Source organism: Bombus vosnesenskii, unplaced genomic scaffold (genome assembly GCF_011952255.1).
Source record: "Bombus vosnesenskii isolate JDL3184/JDL3185 unplaced genomic scaffold, Bvos_JDL3184-5_v1.1 scf7180000016274, whole genome shotgun sequence".
NCBI classification, from domain to species: Eukaryota; Metazoa; Arthropoda; class Insecta; order Hymenoptera; family Apidae; genus Bombus; species Bombus vosnesenskii.
The window spans coordinates 2,963,179-2,983,686 of NW_022884343.1; the positions used below are offsets into that span (position 1 = coordinate 2,963,179).

The 20,508-nt window shown below is 34.5% G+C and overlaps 3 protein-coding genes across 3 annotated transcripts; 1 reads left to right on the plus strand and 2 right to left on the minus strand.

Moving 5' to 3' along the window:
• Positions 1–6,246: 6,246 nt before the first annotated feature.
• Positions 6,247–7,472, minus strand: LOC117242528 (putative uncharacterized protein DDB_G0294196). The gene is made up of 2 exons (XM_033509289.1): positions 6,648–7,472; positions 6,247–6,369 (listed from the first exon to the last, which is right to left on the minus strand). The coding sequence occupies exons 1-2, from the start codon at positions 7,455–7,457 to the stop codon at positions 6,364–6,366; spliced, it is 816 nt and encodes a 271-aa protein (XP_033365180.1). The 5' UTR covers positions 7,458–7,472; the 3' UTR covers positions 6,247–6,363.
• A 3,320-nt stretch (positions 7,473–10,792) lies between these two features.
• On the minus strand, positions 10,793–13,768 carry LOC117242521. Its single transcript, XM_033509256.1, has 2 exons — positions 13,454–13,768; positions 10,793–13,103 (listed from the first exon to the last, which is right to left on the minus strand). The coding sequence occupies exons 1-2, from the start codon at positions 13,618–13,620 to the stop codon at positions 11,207–11,209; spliced, it is 2,064 nt and encodes a 687-aa protein (XP_033365147.1). The 5' UTR covers positions 13,621–13,768; the 3' UTR covers positions 10,793–11,206.
• Positions 13,769–14,846: 1,078 nt separating this feature from the next.
• LOC117242529 lies at positions 14,847–20,099 on the plus strand. The gene is made up of 5 exons (XM_033509290.1): positions 14,847–14,966; positions 15,641–15,838; positions 17,750–17,958; positions 18,862–19,002; positions 19,873–20,099. Exons 1-5 carry the CDS (start codon positions 14,849–14,851, stop codon positions 19,888–19,890), a joined length of 684 nt encoding a protein of 227 aa, XP_033365181.1. The 5' UTR covers positions 14,847–14,848; the 3' UTR covers positions 19,891–20,099.
• Positions 20,100–20,508: the final 409 nt, after the last annotated feature.

Here is a 20,508-nt window from a genome sequence, read left to right on the forward strand (position 1 = left end):
TGTGATGGTTTAAGGTTAGGTTAGGTAAGTGGGAGAATTTCTGAGACATAAAATCTGACATATGAAATATCGAGTATACGTGGCTGAGAAACTTCACAACATAGCGATTCAAGGACTCAATACGTATCGTGGTAGTAATAAACGATTATGCCGGAATAACTTTTAATAAATTTCTATTGACATTTACTCGAACAAACGTTCGCTTAACGAATTACCTGAAAAAAAAAAAGAAACAAACAATGAGATGATTCGGTGATAATAAAATCTGGAAGAAAATTGAAATCTACATTTCACTTTCTTCTGCAAGGTTTTAAAATAGAAAAATATTTGTTCGTTCTTATCCGTTGACGGAACAGGAGAAACGAAAATCCTGGCTGATGTTTCGCTTCTATCCGCAGACTTGGTATCTTCTCGAAACAGGCAATCGAGGTTTTCGAGCCGAACGTAAGTATTTGTGCAGCTAGTCGACAGCAGGAGAAGGAAAACGACAATGACGACGACGACGACGACAGGTTGTTATTGGAACCGCGGGAATAAGATATCTTCCATCGAATAAGAAGAAAGAACACTGCCTGTACGTGCTCTGTACCGAATAGTAGAAAAGTTAACCTCTCTGTAACACCATGTGACTCGAACGTGTTCCCACTATCGATGAAAAGCTTTCGAATCGTCAGCATATTTCTCTAGGTTTTACGTTTCTTTGTGGTCATATGAAAGATTTCTCTCCTAATGATCTTACAACTTAAGATTCTAACCTTACGTCTTTCTATTGCAACCACGTTTCATACTTTCTTCTATGCGTTTGAATAGAAAATGATATTGCGTACGGAAAAATCAACGCTTAGAAATTAAACGAATATATTACACTGTATATGCTTGTAGGAATATTTGGATTTTCATTAGAAATGAAACATTCATAGGTACAAGTAAGGAAGAGTATAATTTCGTAAATTCAGATTTCCTGTAATTATATACTTTTCAATAAATGTTATCAAATTTTAATATCACAAGTTCCAAGACGCTATTGAAAAGAAAAGATTGAACTTCAACTATACGTTTTGCGGTATCTTACTGTCAGATTGTATTATACTGTTAGATCGTCATTGATATTTCAAATTCTACATTAAATTTAGAATTTTATTTAATTTGATTTTAAAAATTAAATTCCAAATTAAATTTACGTAATAAATACCAATCATCGAATCGTCGCATTGGTTTAAAATTCGCCTAAAAGGTTTCCCCAAAATCCATCTAACCCCTCCAAAAATAAAAATTTCCAAATCACGAGAGGTGTCTGTAATTAGAATCCGAAAATTAGAAAAACTGATAAAAATCTTCTTAAAGTACACTCGGTTCCCTCGAAAAGAAAAATGTTAAAATTGTCAAAAGTTTCTGTAATCGGAGGACAAAATGTAAAAGTAGAGGCTTCGATTGTATCGAAACGCAAAGAGATACGATGGATTAGTGAATTTCGCGTTATTCTTTAGCATAGAAACCTCGAGAGCGGGACAAAAGACTGCGTTCGCGTGCGTCGCTCGCAGAAAAATATAGACGCGGCACATCGTAACCTTCGTGGCCCGAATGAACGTTTAAAAATTCCACGGTTGACTATCAGACGTCGTGACCAAGCGTAAAACGATATCTTCTTCTCTGAGAATCGGCACGTTGCTCTCAGCCACTGGGAATCGAATTATGGGCATGCAAAATTCCAAGAGGTTAGTGTCTTCTGATTCACAATTTTCATCTGCCACGTACTCGCCAACCCACTCGCCGAAATCTTCTGTATATTTTATAACGAGACTACTTTTTCCATTAAAATAAATTTCACAGAGACTAAAATATTTTATAAAACACAAGACTACTTTCTGATTAAACTGAATTTTTTACAAATTTTATAAAATACAATTTCGTATATCGTTTGGTTTTTCAATAAAAAAAAAACCCGTAAAAATTAGCAAATTTTATAAAATACGAGACTATTTTCTCGTTGAACTAAATTTCCTAACAATATCGTAAGATGCGATTTCAATAAACGTGACAGATTTTTCGCAATGTTAGCATGTTTTACGTAAGAAGAGCGATTGTTACGTAAGATTGTTACTTTAAAAGGCAAAACAAGAAGGTGTTCGTGAAATACTAAATATGACCTATAGTCGAAATAACCAGAGTGCACGAACTATTCGAATTAGTACTACGATTAGTCACCCACGAGAGTATACGCATAACCTATAAAAATTTAGTTGTCGACCTTTGACCTGAAATGTGACTAATGGAAATTGCTTCGTGTAATCATTTTGATTGCTTTTGATTTCCCTCTTCAGTCTTGATACTCGGTCATTTTCTACGTTCTCATCGAAGCTATAATTTTCATTGAAATGATTGAAGCATAGATATTTTTATCTACTCAAGAAATTTTGATTAGGTACGTCGTTTTTTTTTTTTTAGTACACAAAATCTTGAGTAAATAAAATAAAAAAATATTTATTGCATATAGCGGAACTTGAAATTTTGATAAAACCGTGTCCATCGAAGTAAAAAGATGTTTATTAGCTTTAAATTAATCTTGAAATTTTGATAGGATCGTGTAATAATTCAAAAGATCTTAATTAATAAATTTTCTCTACAAATTTCTCTTGAAATTTTGATAGGATCGTGTAGTAATTCAAAAGATCTTAATTAATAAATATTCTCTACAATTATCTCGAATCGATATTTCTTTTGATAATTCAGTATCAGCTCCCTATGCATGGAATTTTAATAAATCAAATACGTTGATTATTTCATCCTTAGAAAATTATGCATGGCATTACTAATTATTCGTTCTTTACATTTCCATGGTAGATGCAGCGCTTCCATGAAATGTAGTGATGAACAAAATTATTAAATACGTGTGACTCGGCGAAACAGTAACATTTATGAAAATCATGCATGAAATGGAGAGGATCGTACGTAGGCAAAATAACTTGCAGCGAGATTCCTTCACTTATTTAGCAATATAGCTTCGTCCGAAAAAAAAATGTTATCCTACTCTTTCTACTTGTGTCTTCGTGTGCGTACGTGTAACATATGAAGTGTTATTTATACAAAACCTCAATTTACGTAAGATCTCAATTCGTCGATTAACATTAACACTTTGACTACCGCGTGGGTCATATATGACCGGCCAACGGTCTCTCCTGTGACGCCACAGTGGTCATTGATGATCGTAGCGCTCGAACTTCTTACCATTTTAAAAATTATATGAAAATTAACAGTTAGGACAGTTTTGAATATAACCGATAAATAGAAGATACTTTGAAAAAGAAGTGCCTCATTGAACAATTAAACATTTTTACTAAAACATCACTAAAAAAAAAAAAGAGAGAACAAATCTTGCATCTAACGGTGCATTGTGTTTGCATCCATATCTTTGAAGGGTAATCTACGAATATTATTACAAACACACCTTAGAAAATAACTGTAAATGCTGCTTTATAATCGTATGATTGAAGTTAGAAATATGCACATACCTTACTATTATATATAGTGTAGGATCTTACTACAATTAGTTTATTTACAATAAATGGATTAAACACATGTTGGTTAAACAGGAAACGATGGTTGTTTAACGTGAACTAATCACAATAACGTACTATAATTAACACTTTACCGACCGATAGCATATTCGGTTTTTCATGGCCGACGCTTACCGATCGATGGCCTATTAATCATCTTTTTGTCGCCGACGTTTACCGACCGATAGCCTATTAATCGGCTTTTTGTCGCCGACAATCATTCTCATTATTTGAACAGTAATTCGTTATTTAATACTAAGGTACCTTGCTCAGTTGCGTCAGTCGCGTTGCTCTGTAAGCTCCCACAGTTTTATACCAATTTGAAAAACTTGCCGTTCGCGATGAACGAAAAAAATGGTATTGGAGAGTCTAAACGGAAACAGAGCCGGCACCAGGGAGAATCTGCGCCTGAGATGCCAATCGGACATACTGTTGACTCGCTAGCAGTCGATAAAGTATTAAGATAACTAGATGGTTAATTTGCAACTCTCGTCACTACGGTTCCAACGCTCTCTCTCTCTCTCTCTCACGCGGACCACACTCTCTCGACAACGCTAGTAACATTATCTCTCTGACTTCTCGATTTACACTCTCTGGCTTCTCAACTGACACTGACTGTTAATTCGTCTTTGTCCCTTAGCATCTCTTTGCCTTCTGTCTTATCCCCACCACGCACGTGTTCCGTAACCGCTCGTGGCCAGGGTCACGCACACCTTTTCCACGAAACTATCCGATCGAAGGACCGACGATACATCGTTGGGCCTGTCGACACTTCGACTTTCTCGCGACATTGTTTACAGTTCGCCCGATATCTCTTAGGCCTTTCGTCCATGATACTACCACAGAATGAGCAAGTACTGTTTACTAATATTTTTTACACGTTTCAACAATATATTCTGCACGTTCTGCTTACGACGGAATAACGAATGCGAATGGTTTGTTGACATAAACGAAGCCTTGTTATAATATGTCGCTATCGAGTGTTACCAAGGCGCCACCTAACCCCAATAAGATAAATGGTCCATTGGGTAAGAATTTATTATTATTTTGCCATTATATGCTTTGAATAATAAAAATACTGCCGTGGCGTCCTCAGTGAAACATGTGATTTTCGCGTGGCAGTCAAAGTGTTAATGTACAATTTGTACGAAAGAGAAACGATTTAAAGTTGCATTTAAGATAATTTTAAGGACATTTAAGATAGTTTCGCAGAACAAAAAATAGGGAAAATTTGTCTGGTCGTTCGATACGTGGCTAGCCGGAGGCGAATACGTTCCATCAAAGCCAAAGTTAAAAATATGGCATCGATTATCCATTATCTGGCGGAATTTATATTGGTAAAGAGCAGATAATGACTCACACCTAGAACACCGCGAATAGTAATGCGTCGGATAATACATATGTATATTAATGGAAATGCATTCGTTCAACTTAATTACTCTTCATCCTCCTCTGCGTTCTATCGATACCCTGAACGATGCTAATCGAGATAATGTACAGAGCATTTCCAAAAAAAAAAAAAGAAGTATGTTACTAGATATGAAGACAGTGGAGATAATTCATGTACAAAAATCATTTAAGAAACTATCGGGTTGGCAACTAAGTAATTGCGGATTTTGTCATTAGGTGGTATTGACAAAATCAGCAATCACTTAGTTGCCAACACAATATATGAGCCACTTGTTTTCTGATTAAAGTAATTAAGCATGGTTGATATATTGATAAACATAAGATTGGAAAAAGTAAATATAAATGTAAGGGAAGCAGTTGTACAGAATTTGTAAGGAGTCAGGTATAAAACTTGCTTGCCAAATTGATTGATTTCACAAAATGAGAAGCAGAGGAAACTGATGAAATTATATAGAAATTAGGTAAATTGGATAAGTCGATCGATCAATAAACTCGCACACAACACTGTTTTGACTCAAAACTTCAAAAATTTCAGAATGTCATCTACTTTATTCTATGAAAGGCTTGCATAACTTAAATCATGTAACTTGTTTGTCAAGTGACGAATAAATAAATGTTACATTAAAAATACATTAGTAACTTTAACAGTCTTAAATGTAAATAAAATATTGATTGTGGGATTTTAACTAAGAACAACAATATAAATATCCTCCACAATTTTTTAACACGCTGTAGATGATGTCATTGGCTCCATTAGCGACCAGTGGCATTCAGGGCACTTTAGCATTCCCTTAGAAGATTCCATAGTCCATTTGCTTGAACGTAACGTGATAAATTGTCGAAGATTCGTTGATGAATCTGACGACGACGATCGATTCTTCGTGTTATAAGTGATTCGAAATATTCTCGAGTTTGGTAAATGAATCTTGCTCGTGGCTGTCATCCTAGCGAATTCTAATTATTATGATTGCCCAGTGAGTGGAAAAACGATCTGTGGCTCGGTTTACGATGAATTTCATAAGTTAGCTCGTATGAAGGCTGCTGATGATATGATGTGGTTCCTGAATTGGTAGCATGAATTTACAGTAGTTACAAACAGTATTTACACGCTGTTATTTCCATTGGAGACCATTTACATGCTAATTACTTAGGACCAGATATATTAAAGTTCGTCTCATTTAATGGTACTTTTATGTGACTAAATGTGATTAAATTTGGTGAGATAAATTTTAGGCAACCGGTAGATCTGGTAGTTATTTGGAAAGAGAAATCAAGACGTGTGTATGTTTCTTCAAATTTTATTCATATTTTTCACAATCGTATATTTTCTCTCATTTTTGATCTTCTTAACTACTCTAGGTCCAGCTCTGGTGGTAACCCCTTCTGCTAGGTGCACACATCACATCTGAAAAAAGGCAAAATTTGACTTAATTGATCACCTCATCCAGAGAAATCGAAAATCCTATCACAAAAATACTGATCAAGCCCTGAATACTTATACAAATTTACGTTTTTATAAACACAGCTGAAGAAATGAACGGAAACCAAAACAGAAGCTTTCTCACTCAGTGAATACCAATAGCACTACATAATATTAAAATAGTTCAATACCGTTAGAGTAATATTGTTTGTACCAACATTGCTAAAACATTGCTAAGAGTATCGCCAAATAGTTCAACTTACATGATGATGCATACGATGGGTCATGGGAACCATATGGCGGCCCATACTTCTCTCCTTATAGATCCTCATAGCAGGCTCCATGAAGACAGCCGAGGCCAAAGTAGGAACTTGCTGTTTAGTGCAGCTGCACTGCATAATACTCTGTTGACATTGTTGACACTGAGGTACCTTGACATAAGCGGCCACAGGTTCAGGTTCAGTAATCATCACAACAGGCTTGGGGGGAACCACCATCATTTGTTCCTCGTACGCAGGCCTAACAGGCTCCTTCTCTATTTTAGGGGCCACGATCTTCTCTGGTTTAGGTTCAGGCTTCACAATCTTCTCTTTGATAATAGTTTCAACCACTGGTTTCACAGGTTTCTCTTCTTTTGGTGGTTGAATGATGTTGACGTTGGTTTGAGAAGGTGGACAAGGTTGAGGCTGTTGGATGAATTTCAAGGAAGTTTGAGCAGGAGGTTGAATCACGTTGAGGGTTTGAACTGGCTGAGGAGCAGGTTGGATGCTGAAAGTTTGAACTGATTGAGGAACAGCTTGGATATTAAGTGTTTGCACTCGTTGGGGTACTTGCTGAATGTTCAACGTTTGAACAGGCTGAGGAGCAGCTTGGATGCTATAAGTTTGTGCTTGAGGTACCATGCTACCTGAATCCAGACAGATGACTGATTTCTTGGATCTAGCCTGGTCGTCTTCTTCTGTCTTGTCGATCTTCAGATTATGGCCTTCGTCCAGTGATTTCTCGTTGATGTTCGTTGGAACTGCCTGGGTCAGACCCAAGAAGAAGAGGAAGAAGACAACTTTGGAATTCATTTTTTTAGTTGGATTGTTCTTCGAAGTCGAACTGTGAGGATCCTGATGAGGAGCTCGGTTTTTATAGGGATTTGGTGAAATACAGTGACCTGGTTTTATTTAGGAAGCACGCGTATATACGCAATGGTGCTGAGTGAGCGTAATTTGAAGGTATTGAGCCACTTTGTTGACGCGATAGTGGATTATTGGTTTGTCGGCGTGTTACCATGCGTGAAACGGTTCCGCGAAACTTTCCAAGATAGAGAATTTCTTGTATTAAGTTGCTTTACAAGCATTTTATAAAGTATGCGGCAATATGCAAATTATACGATATTTTTGGAAATACAAGACACAAAAAAAAGATAATTTCTCCAATTTCTTTAGTTTCTTTAACTCTCTAAATTTCTTTAAAGCTTTTCACTTCCTCAATTTCTTAAATTTATTCAATTACTTTACATTTTGCAATCTTTTTAAATATCTACAGTTTTGTGCAATTTCTCTATTTTTGTAAATTGCATTTTTTTCTAAATTCATAGCTTTAAAATAGCGTTAGTGACCAGCAATGTGTAATAAATGACTCGTGTAAGTGTAAGTAACGGAGTGTCGGTTAATTTTATTCGAAGCAACGCCTATTTGATCGAGGTTAGACCTTCGAGAACAAAAAAATCGAAGTTTTGCTGGAAAGGAGCATTACCTCGGTATCTTTTACGGAATTCTACTTGCAGAAAAAAATTTTTCAAATTTTGAACATAAAAATAACAGTACGTGCGTCAGATCTTGGTACCATTTTAAATTAACGGAACAGTATGTTTGACGATGATAAAATTCATAAATTTATTGTTATGACTATAGAAGCTTTAAACGATCGACTGTCATTTTGAACGTTAAACGATTGATTGACGTATTTTTACGATTTAAATCAAACGCAAATTAATTAAAAAAAAACACAAGTTAATTATTTTATTCATTTTTTATTATATTATTCGCAGACAAAATGGACGATTCTTCACTAGGCTTTCTCGGTTACTTTATTTCTTTTTGGTTTTGTTAATGCATATAATAGATCAAAGGGTTAATATTCATCGTTGTTGCGTAGCCGTGTGTTTGAGAATAATACGGAAACATCGGATGCAGTGACATTACGTTTTACTGCAAGAACATGTAACTCGATAAATAAACTCGATTAAGAAACACGATTAATAAACTCGATTTCGTCATCGTCATGGTTACGATGATTATTGTTATTATTGCATAACGTTTCCAAAATAAGAATGCATGTTGCATACAGGTTGAACAATATTGTTCAGCTGATATTCGTTTCGTAATTGAGAAACAGTAGTGAGATATTTCGTCAAGATCACGCGTTCGTATTTATGATTTAAACAAATAAAATAAAAGGAAGAATATCGGGAGTATATATTATTTCTTTCCATAGCTTATTTACATTTCCCAATTTCATTTATTTCTATTTATTTCCAATGTTATTATTTCATTTATTTACTGATTTTCTTTCTCACATTTCGATATGTTCATCGTACCATAAAATCATCAACAGTTTATTACTGTATTTATTTATTTATTTCCAATTAAATTTATTTGCAAACGTACCAAAATTCCACCTTGTCATAATTTACATCGTCATAATTCAAAATCGCTCGATAAACTGTTCTATTCTTAAGTCCTCATTTCTATTGGCAACTAAGTGATTGCGGATTTTGTCAATGCCATCTAGTGACAAAATCCGCAATCACTTAGTTGCCAACCCAATATAATACAAAAAAAGAAGAAAAAGGAATGAAATTTGCTAGCTTGAAAGAACCCATTCTCTGCCAGTTTATTTTTCACAATACACCGATCCTTCTACGAGAAAAGGGGAAAAACTCATTTCACTGACCATTTTCCTCCGACGTCCAAAGTTGAATCAAACCAAGGTTACACGAAACCCTAACCTGCTTTGTAATTCTCCTCAGGAGTCTCTCTTTTTCCTCTTCAATGATCGAATTGTTTCTTCCCCGTCGGTTTGAAGAGAGAATACGTTTTAATCTCAAAGCAGTGCCTTCTCTCTTCTTCCAAGAATCACTGTGCTTCTTCCTCCTCTTTGATTAGAACACACCATTGTAGGAGAGCTTCATGGAAACTTATATATATATATATATATAGTAGAGTGCACGGCGTAACGAGATCGTAAAAATAAAAATCGAGTAAAAGTAATAGTACTTTACTTTCCTGCTTCCGTTTTACGTTGCATTGGTAGATTCCTGTTACCTGTTGTTGTTTTACTACCTTTGGTGCCTTCTTGCAATTTCTTTTCTAATGTGTTCCTTAGCACATTTTTCATTGAATTGTTCCTTTGGATGCCTTTTTATTATCGGGATTCACTTTTTGCTGTTTTCGCACTCCTTTTCCTATTTTATTTCCTAACTACTTTATTTAAAATGATGCTTCAGAATATCGTCTAACTGGAGTTTTCTCAACTGTAGCAGTCTAATTTTTAGGTTAGGTTTTCAAAGAAATGCGTCCTTTTATTATACAATATTCTATAAGAAGAGAGATCTCTTTTGATCTCATTACAAAACGTAATTCTTTTACTTAAAATGGTATTTTAGAACATATGTTTTTTTAATTATTTTTCATTATTGTCATTCTAATTTGGAGGTTAGTTCTACAAAAAATGAATCGTTTCTTATCGCGGTGATAAGTAATCTTTTTAAGATTAAAGTGGCTGTTCACATCTGATATAGAAAAATTTATTTTCTTGCGCTGTTTAAAACGAGCATTGTAACGATCGAATGCCCCAGTCGAATATTTACTGTATCGAGAATTTTTCGCGCATCAGAAAACGCGTACATTAAAATTTCATGAATACGAATATCCCGGAAGATTTTTATTCAAATATCCGACGAGTTTCACGATGTGGTAGATAAAAAACGATGAAGATATTCTGCAATTTTGTTTACCAAATATTGGCGATACATTTCACTAATTTCCATTTTTAGTCCAACCTTTCAAGCTATTATTCCAAACAATACGTAACACAAAAATAAATAAGAGGATAAATGTTGCAAGAGAAAAACACCTTCTATGAGAATTTATTCCATCAAAAGCGACTCTTCAAATTCTCATCTAACAATCAAATTATTCACTAGCTTCTGTAAAAATAATTCCCTAAAATCTAAACTACATAATGAAGATACGAAGAAGTATACAGGATGTTTCACATATGGTATAATTTAATAGGTAAAATATTCTTATCACAATACAAATTTCATAGAAATATTTCGTACAAAAGTTAGATAGTTTCTAATATTTTTATTCTGCTCGTAAAGTCAGCAATTTGGCATATTTTATTTCGCGTAACAAATAAAATCTCCAGATCAATAACGAATAATGTTTTTATAAACATGGAAACAATTATTCGTCATTTTTAATTAAGTAACTTCGTTTTTTATTCGCAGCTTTTACTCGAACATGACTCGAGTAAAATTGTTTTCAAATAACTTTCAAATAAAGCGCACGAATAAAACGAACTTGCCCAAGAATTATAACTAATTTCTTGAATAAAATTTTATCTAGATGATTGTCAAATAATTAATCGCTTTTTATTAAATATTTATATATGGAAAAATTCCTCAAATAAAATTTCATTCGAACCATAGAATTCTTCGAATAAAATTTTATTCGAATTCTGAAAAAATTCTTCGAACAAATTTATTTTTATTCCAGTCTTTTTTAATAATGTTCCATTCTAACCGATTATCGTTTCCAAACTATCAAACACCACTCATAGTCTCTATCGTGCTTTCTTCAGACACATCGTCATCTCCTATCGTCTCCATTTGCATCAATCTAGTCTTCGGGGAATCTTCGCCCAAGGACCTGTTCCCCGAGAATCCATTCTTGTCCCTAGAATTATTATCTTCGCTCGTGATGTCTCCTTTCCTCTTAATCTCTTGCTGCTGCATCGCCTCGCGAGATTCCAGTTGTTCATTACCCTGATAACTGTCATCCATCTGCTCCACCATCTCAGCTCCCATCTGCTCGCCATTTTCATCGATCTCGTAAGACTCCTGATCTTCATGTTTCTCCAATTGCTTCTCCCATCTGCTACTATTAACAATCTCAACGCCATCTCCAACAACCTTCTGCGTCGTCCTGAACACGTTCAACTCCCCTGGAATATCGTAGGAACTGTGTTTTACTTCTGGAGCATAGATCTGTCTGCTATCATCTGATGTCTGAGTCCTTTGAGATTGGACAAATTGGGACCGTACTACTTTTTGTTCTCTTTCATAAGGAATTCTAGGATTTCCCATTGCAGATTGTTGGTTGGACTGAATTTTAGGATATTGGGTATGTTCAGCTTTGGAATATTGGTTGGTTTGAGCTTTGGAATATTGGTTGGTTTGAGCTTTGAAATATTGGTTAGATTCAGGTTTGAAATATTGCATAGGTTCAGGTTTGGTATATTGGACAAGTTCAGGTTTGGAATATTGGACAGGTTCAGGTTTGGTATATTGAACAGGTTCAGGTTTGGTATATTGGACAGGTTCAGGTTTGGAATATTGGACAGGTTCAGGTTTTGAATATCGGATAGGTTCAGGCGTGATATATGGGCTAGGTTGAACCTTAGAATACTGGTTAAATTCAGTTTTAGGATACTGGATAATTTCAGTTTTGAAATGCTGGTTAGGTTGAACTTTGAAATATTGATTAACTTGAGTTTTGGAATGCTGGCTAGATTGACTCATAGGATTGCCGTGTATAAAGGAATCACTAAAATACCTATCAGACCTAGAGCTCATTCCAAAATCCTTCTTCGATCTAAAATTTCCCAAATCTTCATTATCAGATGACAGGCTGGATGGTCTTCTGATATGATTGAAATAAGGTTCGTTATTGGAACCAGGCAAATATTTACCCATTCCAAAATCCTTCTTCGTCCCAAAATTCCTGAAATATTCTTCATTACTGATTGACAGACCTGAAGGTCTTCTGAAATTATTAGATGAAGGCTCGTTATTGAAGCTCGTCTCAAAGTCCTTCCTCATTCCAAAATTTGAAGATTTCTTTGGATGACCAAAATCAGACTGACTACTAGACAAGCCATAATCCCCAAAATACTTGTCAGGTCCTGTGCTCACGCTAAACTCCTTCCCCGCTCCAAGGTTCCTCAAATCTTCTTCATCATTAGCTAAGGCACTTGATTGTCTTTTGAAATTATTCATAGAAGACTCACTATTGATCAGGCCATAATCCGCATACAATTTGCTCGAAGGTACCAAGTCAGATTGGTCTTTGATGAGGTCATAGAAATTAGGCTTTCTGTATGGTGTTCTATTTGGAGTTCTTGAAACTGGGAAATGAGATTGATACGAGGATGTTGGATTATTTATACTGTGAATAGAGGTGGTTTGCGAAGGAGCCACGTCAAAATCGAAATCTCGTCCGATGGTAAAGGGATTCTCGCGTTTGCAGGTGGCTGTTGATTTAGTGACAGGTGGGGTCCCTCTGCTTCTGATGGCTCTATCATACGAGGCTCTATCGTATGGGTCATTGAATGGAGAATTGTAGGGTTGCTGGAAGATTGGGTTACGTCTAAATGGTTCGCTGCTCTGCCAAGGACTGCTTTCTGGCTCGAGTCCATGATACTCTCTTCTGGACGTGTCCCTAGAAATTTAGGGTCAATTCTAACGTTTCAGCGTCAATTAAAATAAATTGGGAGTTGTAAGGAAAAAAATATTCTTATGGCGAAAGGTCTAAATTCTTTCAAATTTTCGTCAATCTCTTGGAATTCAAAATTTAAAGGATTCTTTAAATTTTTGTTAAAAAGAAAGTTGTTTTAGATAATTTTTTCTTGCAAAACCAATAATAACGGATTAATTTTCATGGTAGAGTCTATCGCTCATTCATTTTTCGGTAAAATGGAAATGGAATTTCCTAAAATTTTCAAGAATTTCAAACAGTTTGATATTTATAAGCTGATGAAATTAAGAAACGCGAAGAATTCGATTTCTCACCATGAAACCAGGGTGTCTGGTCGTTCTCGACGACACGAGGGGCAGGAAGCATGCCTCAGATTTCTCGTTTGCTCTTCTTCGTCCCACCTTCGTAACTGTGGCGATCCAGAGATCGCATTCAAGAACAGACAAAGTAGAAGAAGTCGTCTAAAAGATCGTTCGAACATGCTTATATGGTTATTAAAGATCAGACCTCGTCGAGACGCTTTTATAAGCTACAAACGCGACGAGGACATATACTTCCTCTTTGTTGCGTCAGAATCTCGTGTTTCCTTTACGTGGCCGGAAATGAAGATGCATTAATGATTTACTGGCTCGGGTTAGCCTTGATCTCCTTTTCCCTGAGTAAGATCAACATTATGATGATGCAATAGCATAAACGTTGAAATACTATTATTATTAAATATTATTATCGTTATTATTATTATTATTATATGTTGTACAAAAAATAAATATTCGTTTTAAAGCTATCGTCTTCCTGCCATAATTAGGATATTTTTTAAACACATTTCGCTCATTGTACGTCAGTTTCTGGACAATTTCTTGTCAATCGTTTAACTTTCTTTCTACGAATTTATTAAAAATACCATAAATTTAACATATTTAACGTTGATAAGAAAAATTATTCCGACGGTCTATTACACAATAAATGACAAATATTCTTGCCATTTTCTGAATAAGAATTATAAATATTATGGATTTCCTTAACGTTCGACCGATTTCATTGCAAATTGTAAATTTGAGTAAATATGGAAGAAAGTGGGGGAACTGAAATTCAGTCTGATATATGAGATGTCATCAAAGTGAAATAATAATAAATAATCCGATTATTTATTGTTATGTTACGCGCAATGTTTCCCTGTTGTTGACAAAAGTGATTGGAGTGAAATACGAGCTGCCCCTAGTTCTCGTTCCACGAATATTTGCATATGTATTTCCAACTAATTTCACACGCGTCGTACAAGCTGTACCTTTTCTTCTTACTAAACCGTCTTCCTGTTCCTCTCAATTTTCACTTTGATCAGGTTAGAAAATTCTTCTTTGATTAGAAAACAGTCCGTAACAATGTAATGAGAATAATTTCAAAAATAAATTTACTTTATAATAATTGACAATAATAACTGAAAGTAGATGAAACTCGTCCATACATTCCTCTTTCTATTTTATTTCACATAGAATATAATCTATAGGGAGAAACGATGCAAAAATAGGAAAATTTTGAAATTGCAATTGTCGGAATTTCTTGGAAAATTATTCTAAAAAAAAACTCTCGAAATAACGAATCATTACGTTCCCAAATTTTAAGTTCTGGTTTCTCGATCATCGAACTAGTGTTAAGTATCTAGTTACTTTTAAGTACCTAGTTACTTTTTCAAGGATCCTTCACAATCGCAGATGGCGCTACGAATGTTCATCCACCGAATGTTTCTTCGCAGACAGGACACAGACGATGACATAATATCGAAGAAATCACTACAATCAGTCAAGCAGATCATCAACTTTCTGAAAGAACGTAAGGAATTGTGAATTTACAAAGCAAATTTACTGCTAATTAAATTGCAATTATTCGAACGATACATCTTTATTCTTTATTTCCAATACTGTTAATTCTACCGTATAAAAGCTAAATACCGTAACTTCTACTATAAAAGTTAAATGCCATAAATTCTACCGTTAAAGCTAAATGCCATAAATTCTATCACAAAGGCTACATAACATTTTCTTGCTGTTATTAACGCACAGAATTTTTTATTAAAATAATGAAAATTATATATATAAAATAAAATTATATATACAGGTTGGTTGGTAACTGGTGGTACAAGCGGAAAGGGGGTGATTCTACGCGAAAAAAGAAGTCGAAAATATAGAATAAAAATTTTTCGTTCGAGGCTTTGTTTTCGAGAAAATCGACTTTGAACTTTGGCTCGGTACGCGTGCACTTTATCAGGTCTCGTTATAACGGATCTCACTGTAGATCGTTGCCTCGATAGAAAAATTTAAAAAATTAAAAACAAAAATTTTATTCTATATTTTCGACTTCTTTTTTCGCCTAGAATCACCCCCTTTCCGCTTGTACCACCAGTTACCAACCACCCTGTATATTTATTTTCGTTTTCTTCTGTAACGCAGTCTGACGTGATTAGGTTAATTAAAGACTCACAAAACTGCTTTCTGTCTGATTTCAAGATGCTAGAGAGGAAGGGCTATTTCGACGTGCTGGTCGTCGCGATCTTAGAAGACGAATTCTGAACTCGTTGAAGAAAGGCGAGAAACCTCATTTAGGGAACAACGACGCGGCTCTGGAATGCGCAGCCGCGTTGCAACTTTTTTTAAGCCATTTGAAGAAACCTGTGATGCCTCAGCACGTTCAACAACTTCTTCTTGGTAGACAAAAGAGTCCTACGTCTTCTTTTAATTGAAAGGATTACCAGGGGAATTGCGAGTCAAATTAATTTTGCCATTTTTTCTTTCCCTTTTTTTTCGTTTATTGTTTTTTAAATTGTTTTAAAGACGTTTATTGTCTTTTAAATAAATTTTAGGAGATTCTGAACATTGAAAGATTCCTTCAGTGATTTGGGAAGTTTCGTCTAATTTCGTGAGGTTTCAGTTTCTTTAGAAAAAATCTCTAAAGTGATTGTGATTTTTCGCCTAATTATTAAAGTGAATTAAACAATTGAAAAATTCCGTATAACAGTTCATACAATTATTCACTAACATACAAGATAGAATTTTTGAAAAAGCACTTTGGTATTTTAATTACTGAATGGATTAAAAAAATTGAAAATTCTTTGAATAATAGTAAATGCAACTATACGTTAATTAGTAAAATTTCATAGAATTAACATTTTTATCCTATAGAGAAGAATACTGAATAATTAAAATCTGTTTTTATTCTTCATCAACGAAAATTCTTTAGAGATCTAATCGAAGTAGGATTTACGTTTTATTCTCATAAGCATACAATTTTTTTTCTTATATTTGAATTTTCCTTGTGTTTCCTTCCTTCTTTAATTAAAAACCACCCTGGCTTCTAACTGTTACGATCTCTATTTAAGCATCGTAAAAAAGGAGGTTAACTGGTGGGGAATCCTATTACGAAGATCACGAAATCTCAAGCGGCGATTTTTCTCTGAATTCAAAAATTTATTTACTTTATATTTGGACAAACATTTTTATTAAATCCATTGAAAAATAATTAAGAATCTGTAGGAATCTAAAGAAAAATATAAGATCTATAGAAATCTGAAGAAAGATACGAAATCTACCTATCTGTTTGTCCAATAGAAATTAAAATCCCTAGAAATCTAGAGAAGATCGTGTTATCTACGGAAACACAAAGAAAAAATATAATATCTAATCATGTCTATGTCAGAGATCTAAAAACTAAAATCTCTAATAACTCAATGAATGTTATAATATTTATTTTATCTTCATATCCAATAAAAATTAAAATCCCTAGAAAAAAGGTTTGCCAATTTATATATCATATGTTTATGTTCCCTCTCACTTCCACATGAAATTACTCTTACTTAAACAAATCCATGAAACGCGGCATATCTGTTTGCGATCTAGCCAAACGATACGAATCATCGATTAAATTAACGAGTCCAGCCATCATGGCGTTAAGTAATAATTCCTCGCGTTACCTAACCGCAGATATTTGGAAACAATATGCACTCGTGTTCCCCTCCTGACATGGTTTCGAATGACCACGTTTCGACACGATATTCTACGCTATAAAAGATCCTGATACGTGATACGTGCTGGTAATTAAAACCGACTGACGCTCGTTATAGAAACAAACGAGAATTACCAAACTGCCTATCCGCGAAATTTTATTGTTATATCACGTTTCATTTCCTCTTCTCTCTTCTGTGTAATTTGTAGCAGTACTTTTATTTAGATATAATTGAAATAATGATTTTTGTTTTATTTTTTAGTTTGAGAATTTTACTTTCTTGAAATGTACGATTATCGTATTTTATAGAGAAAGATATTTGTAACTTATAAAATCCATATCTTGGTAATACAAAGATCTAAGTCAATAACTTCAAGCGTACCACCTAACTAATATATAACTAGAATATAACTAGAACGAGCGTTACCAACGTTAGGTACAAATATTTAATTTTTATTTTTCTTAACTTGGTCATTCGCAGATAAAATTTGTCTATTTAAGAAAATAAATAAATAAAAATTCATAATTCCTTTTCTTCGCATATAAAGGTATTTATCTGCATACGAGCATCGAAATAAAAAGAACCAATGACTGAATGATAATTTTTCGTAAAACAGCTGACAATCCCGGAGTGACTGCGCACATGATCGCCAAGGATGCACTAGGATTGATACGACAAGACGTCGGTGGTCGTCACGGAGAGCTTCTAGCCGGCCTTCTTGATTTACTCAGACACTTGACACTCTCTGGCCCTCCATCCGAAAGATCAGAGCTTCGTGGATCACCGCTTCCAATCGCACTTCTTCCAGTCTTTTTTACTTTGACGGTAAATCATTCTCGACACGATCGAATGAATAGAAATCAAAATTGTTATACTACGTAAAGATCAGATTCTATTTTACGATTTCCCTAAATTTGTTAAATTATCGAAACTATAATTTACAAGGTTAGATTCGTTTCCATTGTTTGACTACATTGTTAAGGCTAGACTATGGATGTTCATGCAAATTCATATTTTTTAAAAATTTAATTATTAACACTAGAACTACTGCACTAAAACACTAGGGAATTCCATGTTGTGCAGTGCATTTTTGGTACTTTTAACCCAACTGGGATCATGATCCCTAAATGAGCGTTGGCACATTTATAAAATTGTAAACCCAGTCGTTTTCACTGGTGTGATAGGTTCCAGTGTTGAGAGCAGACTGTGCATGTTTATGCAAATTCACATTTTTTAAAAATTTAATTATCAACACTAGAACTACTGCACTAAAACACTAGGGAATTCCATGTTATGCAGTACATTTTTGGTACTGTTTACCCAACTGGGACCATGATCCCTAAATGAGCGTTGGCACATTTATAAAATTGTAAATCCAGTCGTTTTCACTGGTGTGGTAGGTTCCAGTGTTGAGAGCAGACTGTGCATGTTTATGCACATTCACATTTTTACGGGGCATCTTATGTTACGTATATGACGTTGACTGGCCCAATCGAAACCGGTGTCAGCTTCCTCTTTGTGAATATATATATAGATATACACGTATATAACGCTCCTTTGTTACAGCGTATTCGCAATTTTTTCGAGGCTGTGCAATTCTGAGATCCCTTCGAGCGGAATGGATCGTTCATTCGGTTTAACCCAAAGAACAGAAACAGCCACGAAACGAATCACGATGCAGATCGACAAGGATTTTAACGCGACTGATCGATCGTTTTGCTGTTACAGCCGGCCGATCTGGTGAAATGGAAGCAAGTGGCCGCCAGATTCAACGAATTAATTACCGAGGCCCCCGAGCAACTGCAGCTGAATGAAAATCGATCGTGCGAAATGGAATCCGCCAGGCTATCCGTCGAGAACACGGACAACGTAAGAAACAGAGACTTCCTTAAAGTTTAGAAAAGATTAATAACGATCTTGCAAGCAATCTCAAACGTGATTCTTCTTCATCTAACGGGAGAATTTATTTTTGATGAGAAATCAAATAGATATATATGAGAGAGGAGAAATTTTCGTGAAGAGATCAGCTTTTCTTTCTTATTTGATGGAAAGAAAATTGTGGTTAAGAATGTGGTAGAGATAAAAGGTTCTTTCAGTAGATTGAAAAGATGGTAATATATTTGAGAGAATCCAAATATAATATTGTGGAGGATTCGAGGCTAACTTAAATTTAAAACGAGTTTTACTGAAACATAGTCTAAGAATAAACTAAATTCAGACCTAACCTAAACCGAGTCGATGCTAAACTTAATTTTAATCTAAGTTAGACGTGAAACATATTCAATGCAAATCTAACCTAAATTTAAATGAAATTCAATTCAAACCTGTCTCTAAGCTAAATCAGTTCAATCCAAAACTAATCTAAATCCAGAATAAATTCAATTTAAAGTTAACCTAAATTATCAAACTAAGTTCGATCGAAATCTAGCGAAAAGTAACTTAAATTATCAAACTTAATCTGAATTAAATTCAATTCGAATTCTACCTTAAATCTGAATTCAGTTGAAACCTAACCTAAACTTAATACTATTATGCTATGTCTATAGTTGAGCGCTTCTTATAACCTAGAAATGGATAATATAAAGCAGATAAAGGAAAAAGAAGAAGGATAAATAAAAAGTGCCATTATTCCAATATCGTTTCTTTCCTGTAGAATAATTTTTTGCGTGAAAGAATTCGCTGAAGCACAGCCACGATTTTAATAACAAATTTACACAAATGTCTCTTTTACCGTTTTAGGTTAGGTTGGGGAGATAACTAGGATTCTTGCTGTGCCGTTGCATGGCCCGCCGGCAAGTAGACTTCATCCAGTAATTTCCAATTCGAATCGAAGCAGCATACAAATGTAATTCTTTCGTATAAATGTAAGAGAATTGTGTAAATTACTCGTACTTCCGTTCAACCGATGACAATCACAGAAACCTACATTTTCACCTAAATTATTTCTTCTTCTTTTTTTTCTTTTTTTTCGAAAAAAGCAACTATTATAATTTCATTTTTTTTTACCATTTATGGTTTACAGTGAAAAAATCTCTGGTTCATGTGTAATGGGATAAAAATTGAAATACATATACGTTACTTTAAAAATATTGTAACGATTTGGAGGAGTCTTATGTATTTAGATTAGACATTGTTACTTTGTACTTGTTTGTTTAGAAATATACAGAAATATACACACATTGTGCATAGTAGAAGTTTAATTGTAACGTCAGTCTACGTAAAGAAATGCCTTGCCTTGTAATGCTTTTTATAGTTACGCTGCGATTAACAATAACAATCATCAAACTATTGTACGTACTTTCTAGCAAACAATATTCACTTTTTATTCGAAAACTAAGAGGAAAAATTAAAATAAGTATTCAATGAGTCATGGTC

Excerpts from the sequence above, each read along its gene's own strand:
- LOC117242528 (XM_033509289.1), bottom strand. The coding sequence starts at position 7,457 with ATGAATTCCAAAGTTGTCTTCTTCCTCTTCTTCTTGGGTCTGACCCAG.
- LOC117242521 (XM_033509256.1), bottom strand. The coding sequence starts at position 13,620 with ATGTTCGAACGATCTTTTAGACGACTTCTTCTACTTTGTCTGTTCTTG. Across the intron at positions 13,104-13,453 it reads CCAGACACCCTGGTTTCATG|GGACACGTCCAGAAGAGAGT; the intron begins GTGAGAAATCGA and ends CTAAATTTCTAG.
- LOC117242529 (XM_033509290.1), top strand. The coding sequence starts at position 14,849 with ATGGCGCTACGAATGTTCATCCACCGAATGTTTCTTCGCAGACAGGAC. Across the intron at positions 15,839-17,749 it reads CGTTCAACAACTTCTTCTTG|CTGACAATCCCGGAGTGACT; the intron begins GTAGACAAAAGA and ends TTCGTAAAACAG. Across the intron at positions 17,959-18,861 it reads CAGTCTTTTTTACTTTGACG|CCGGCCGATCTGGTGAAATG; the intron begins GTAAATCATTCT and ends TTGCTGTTACAG.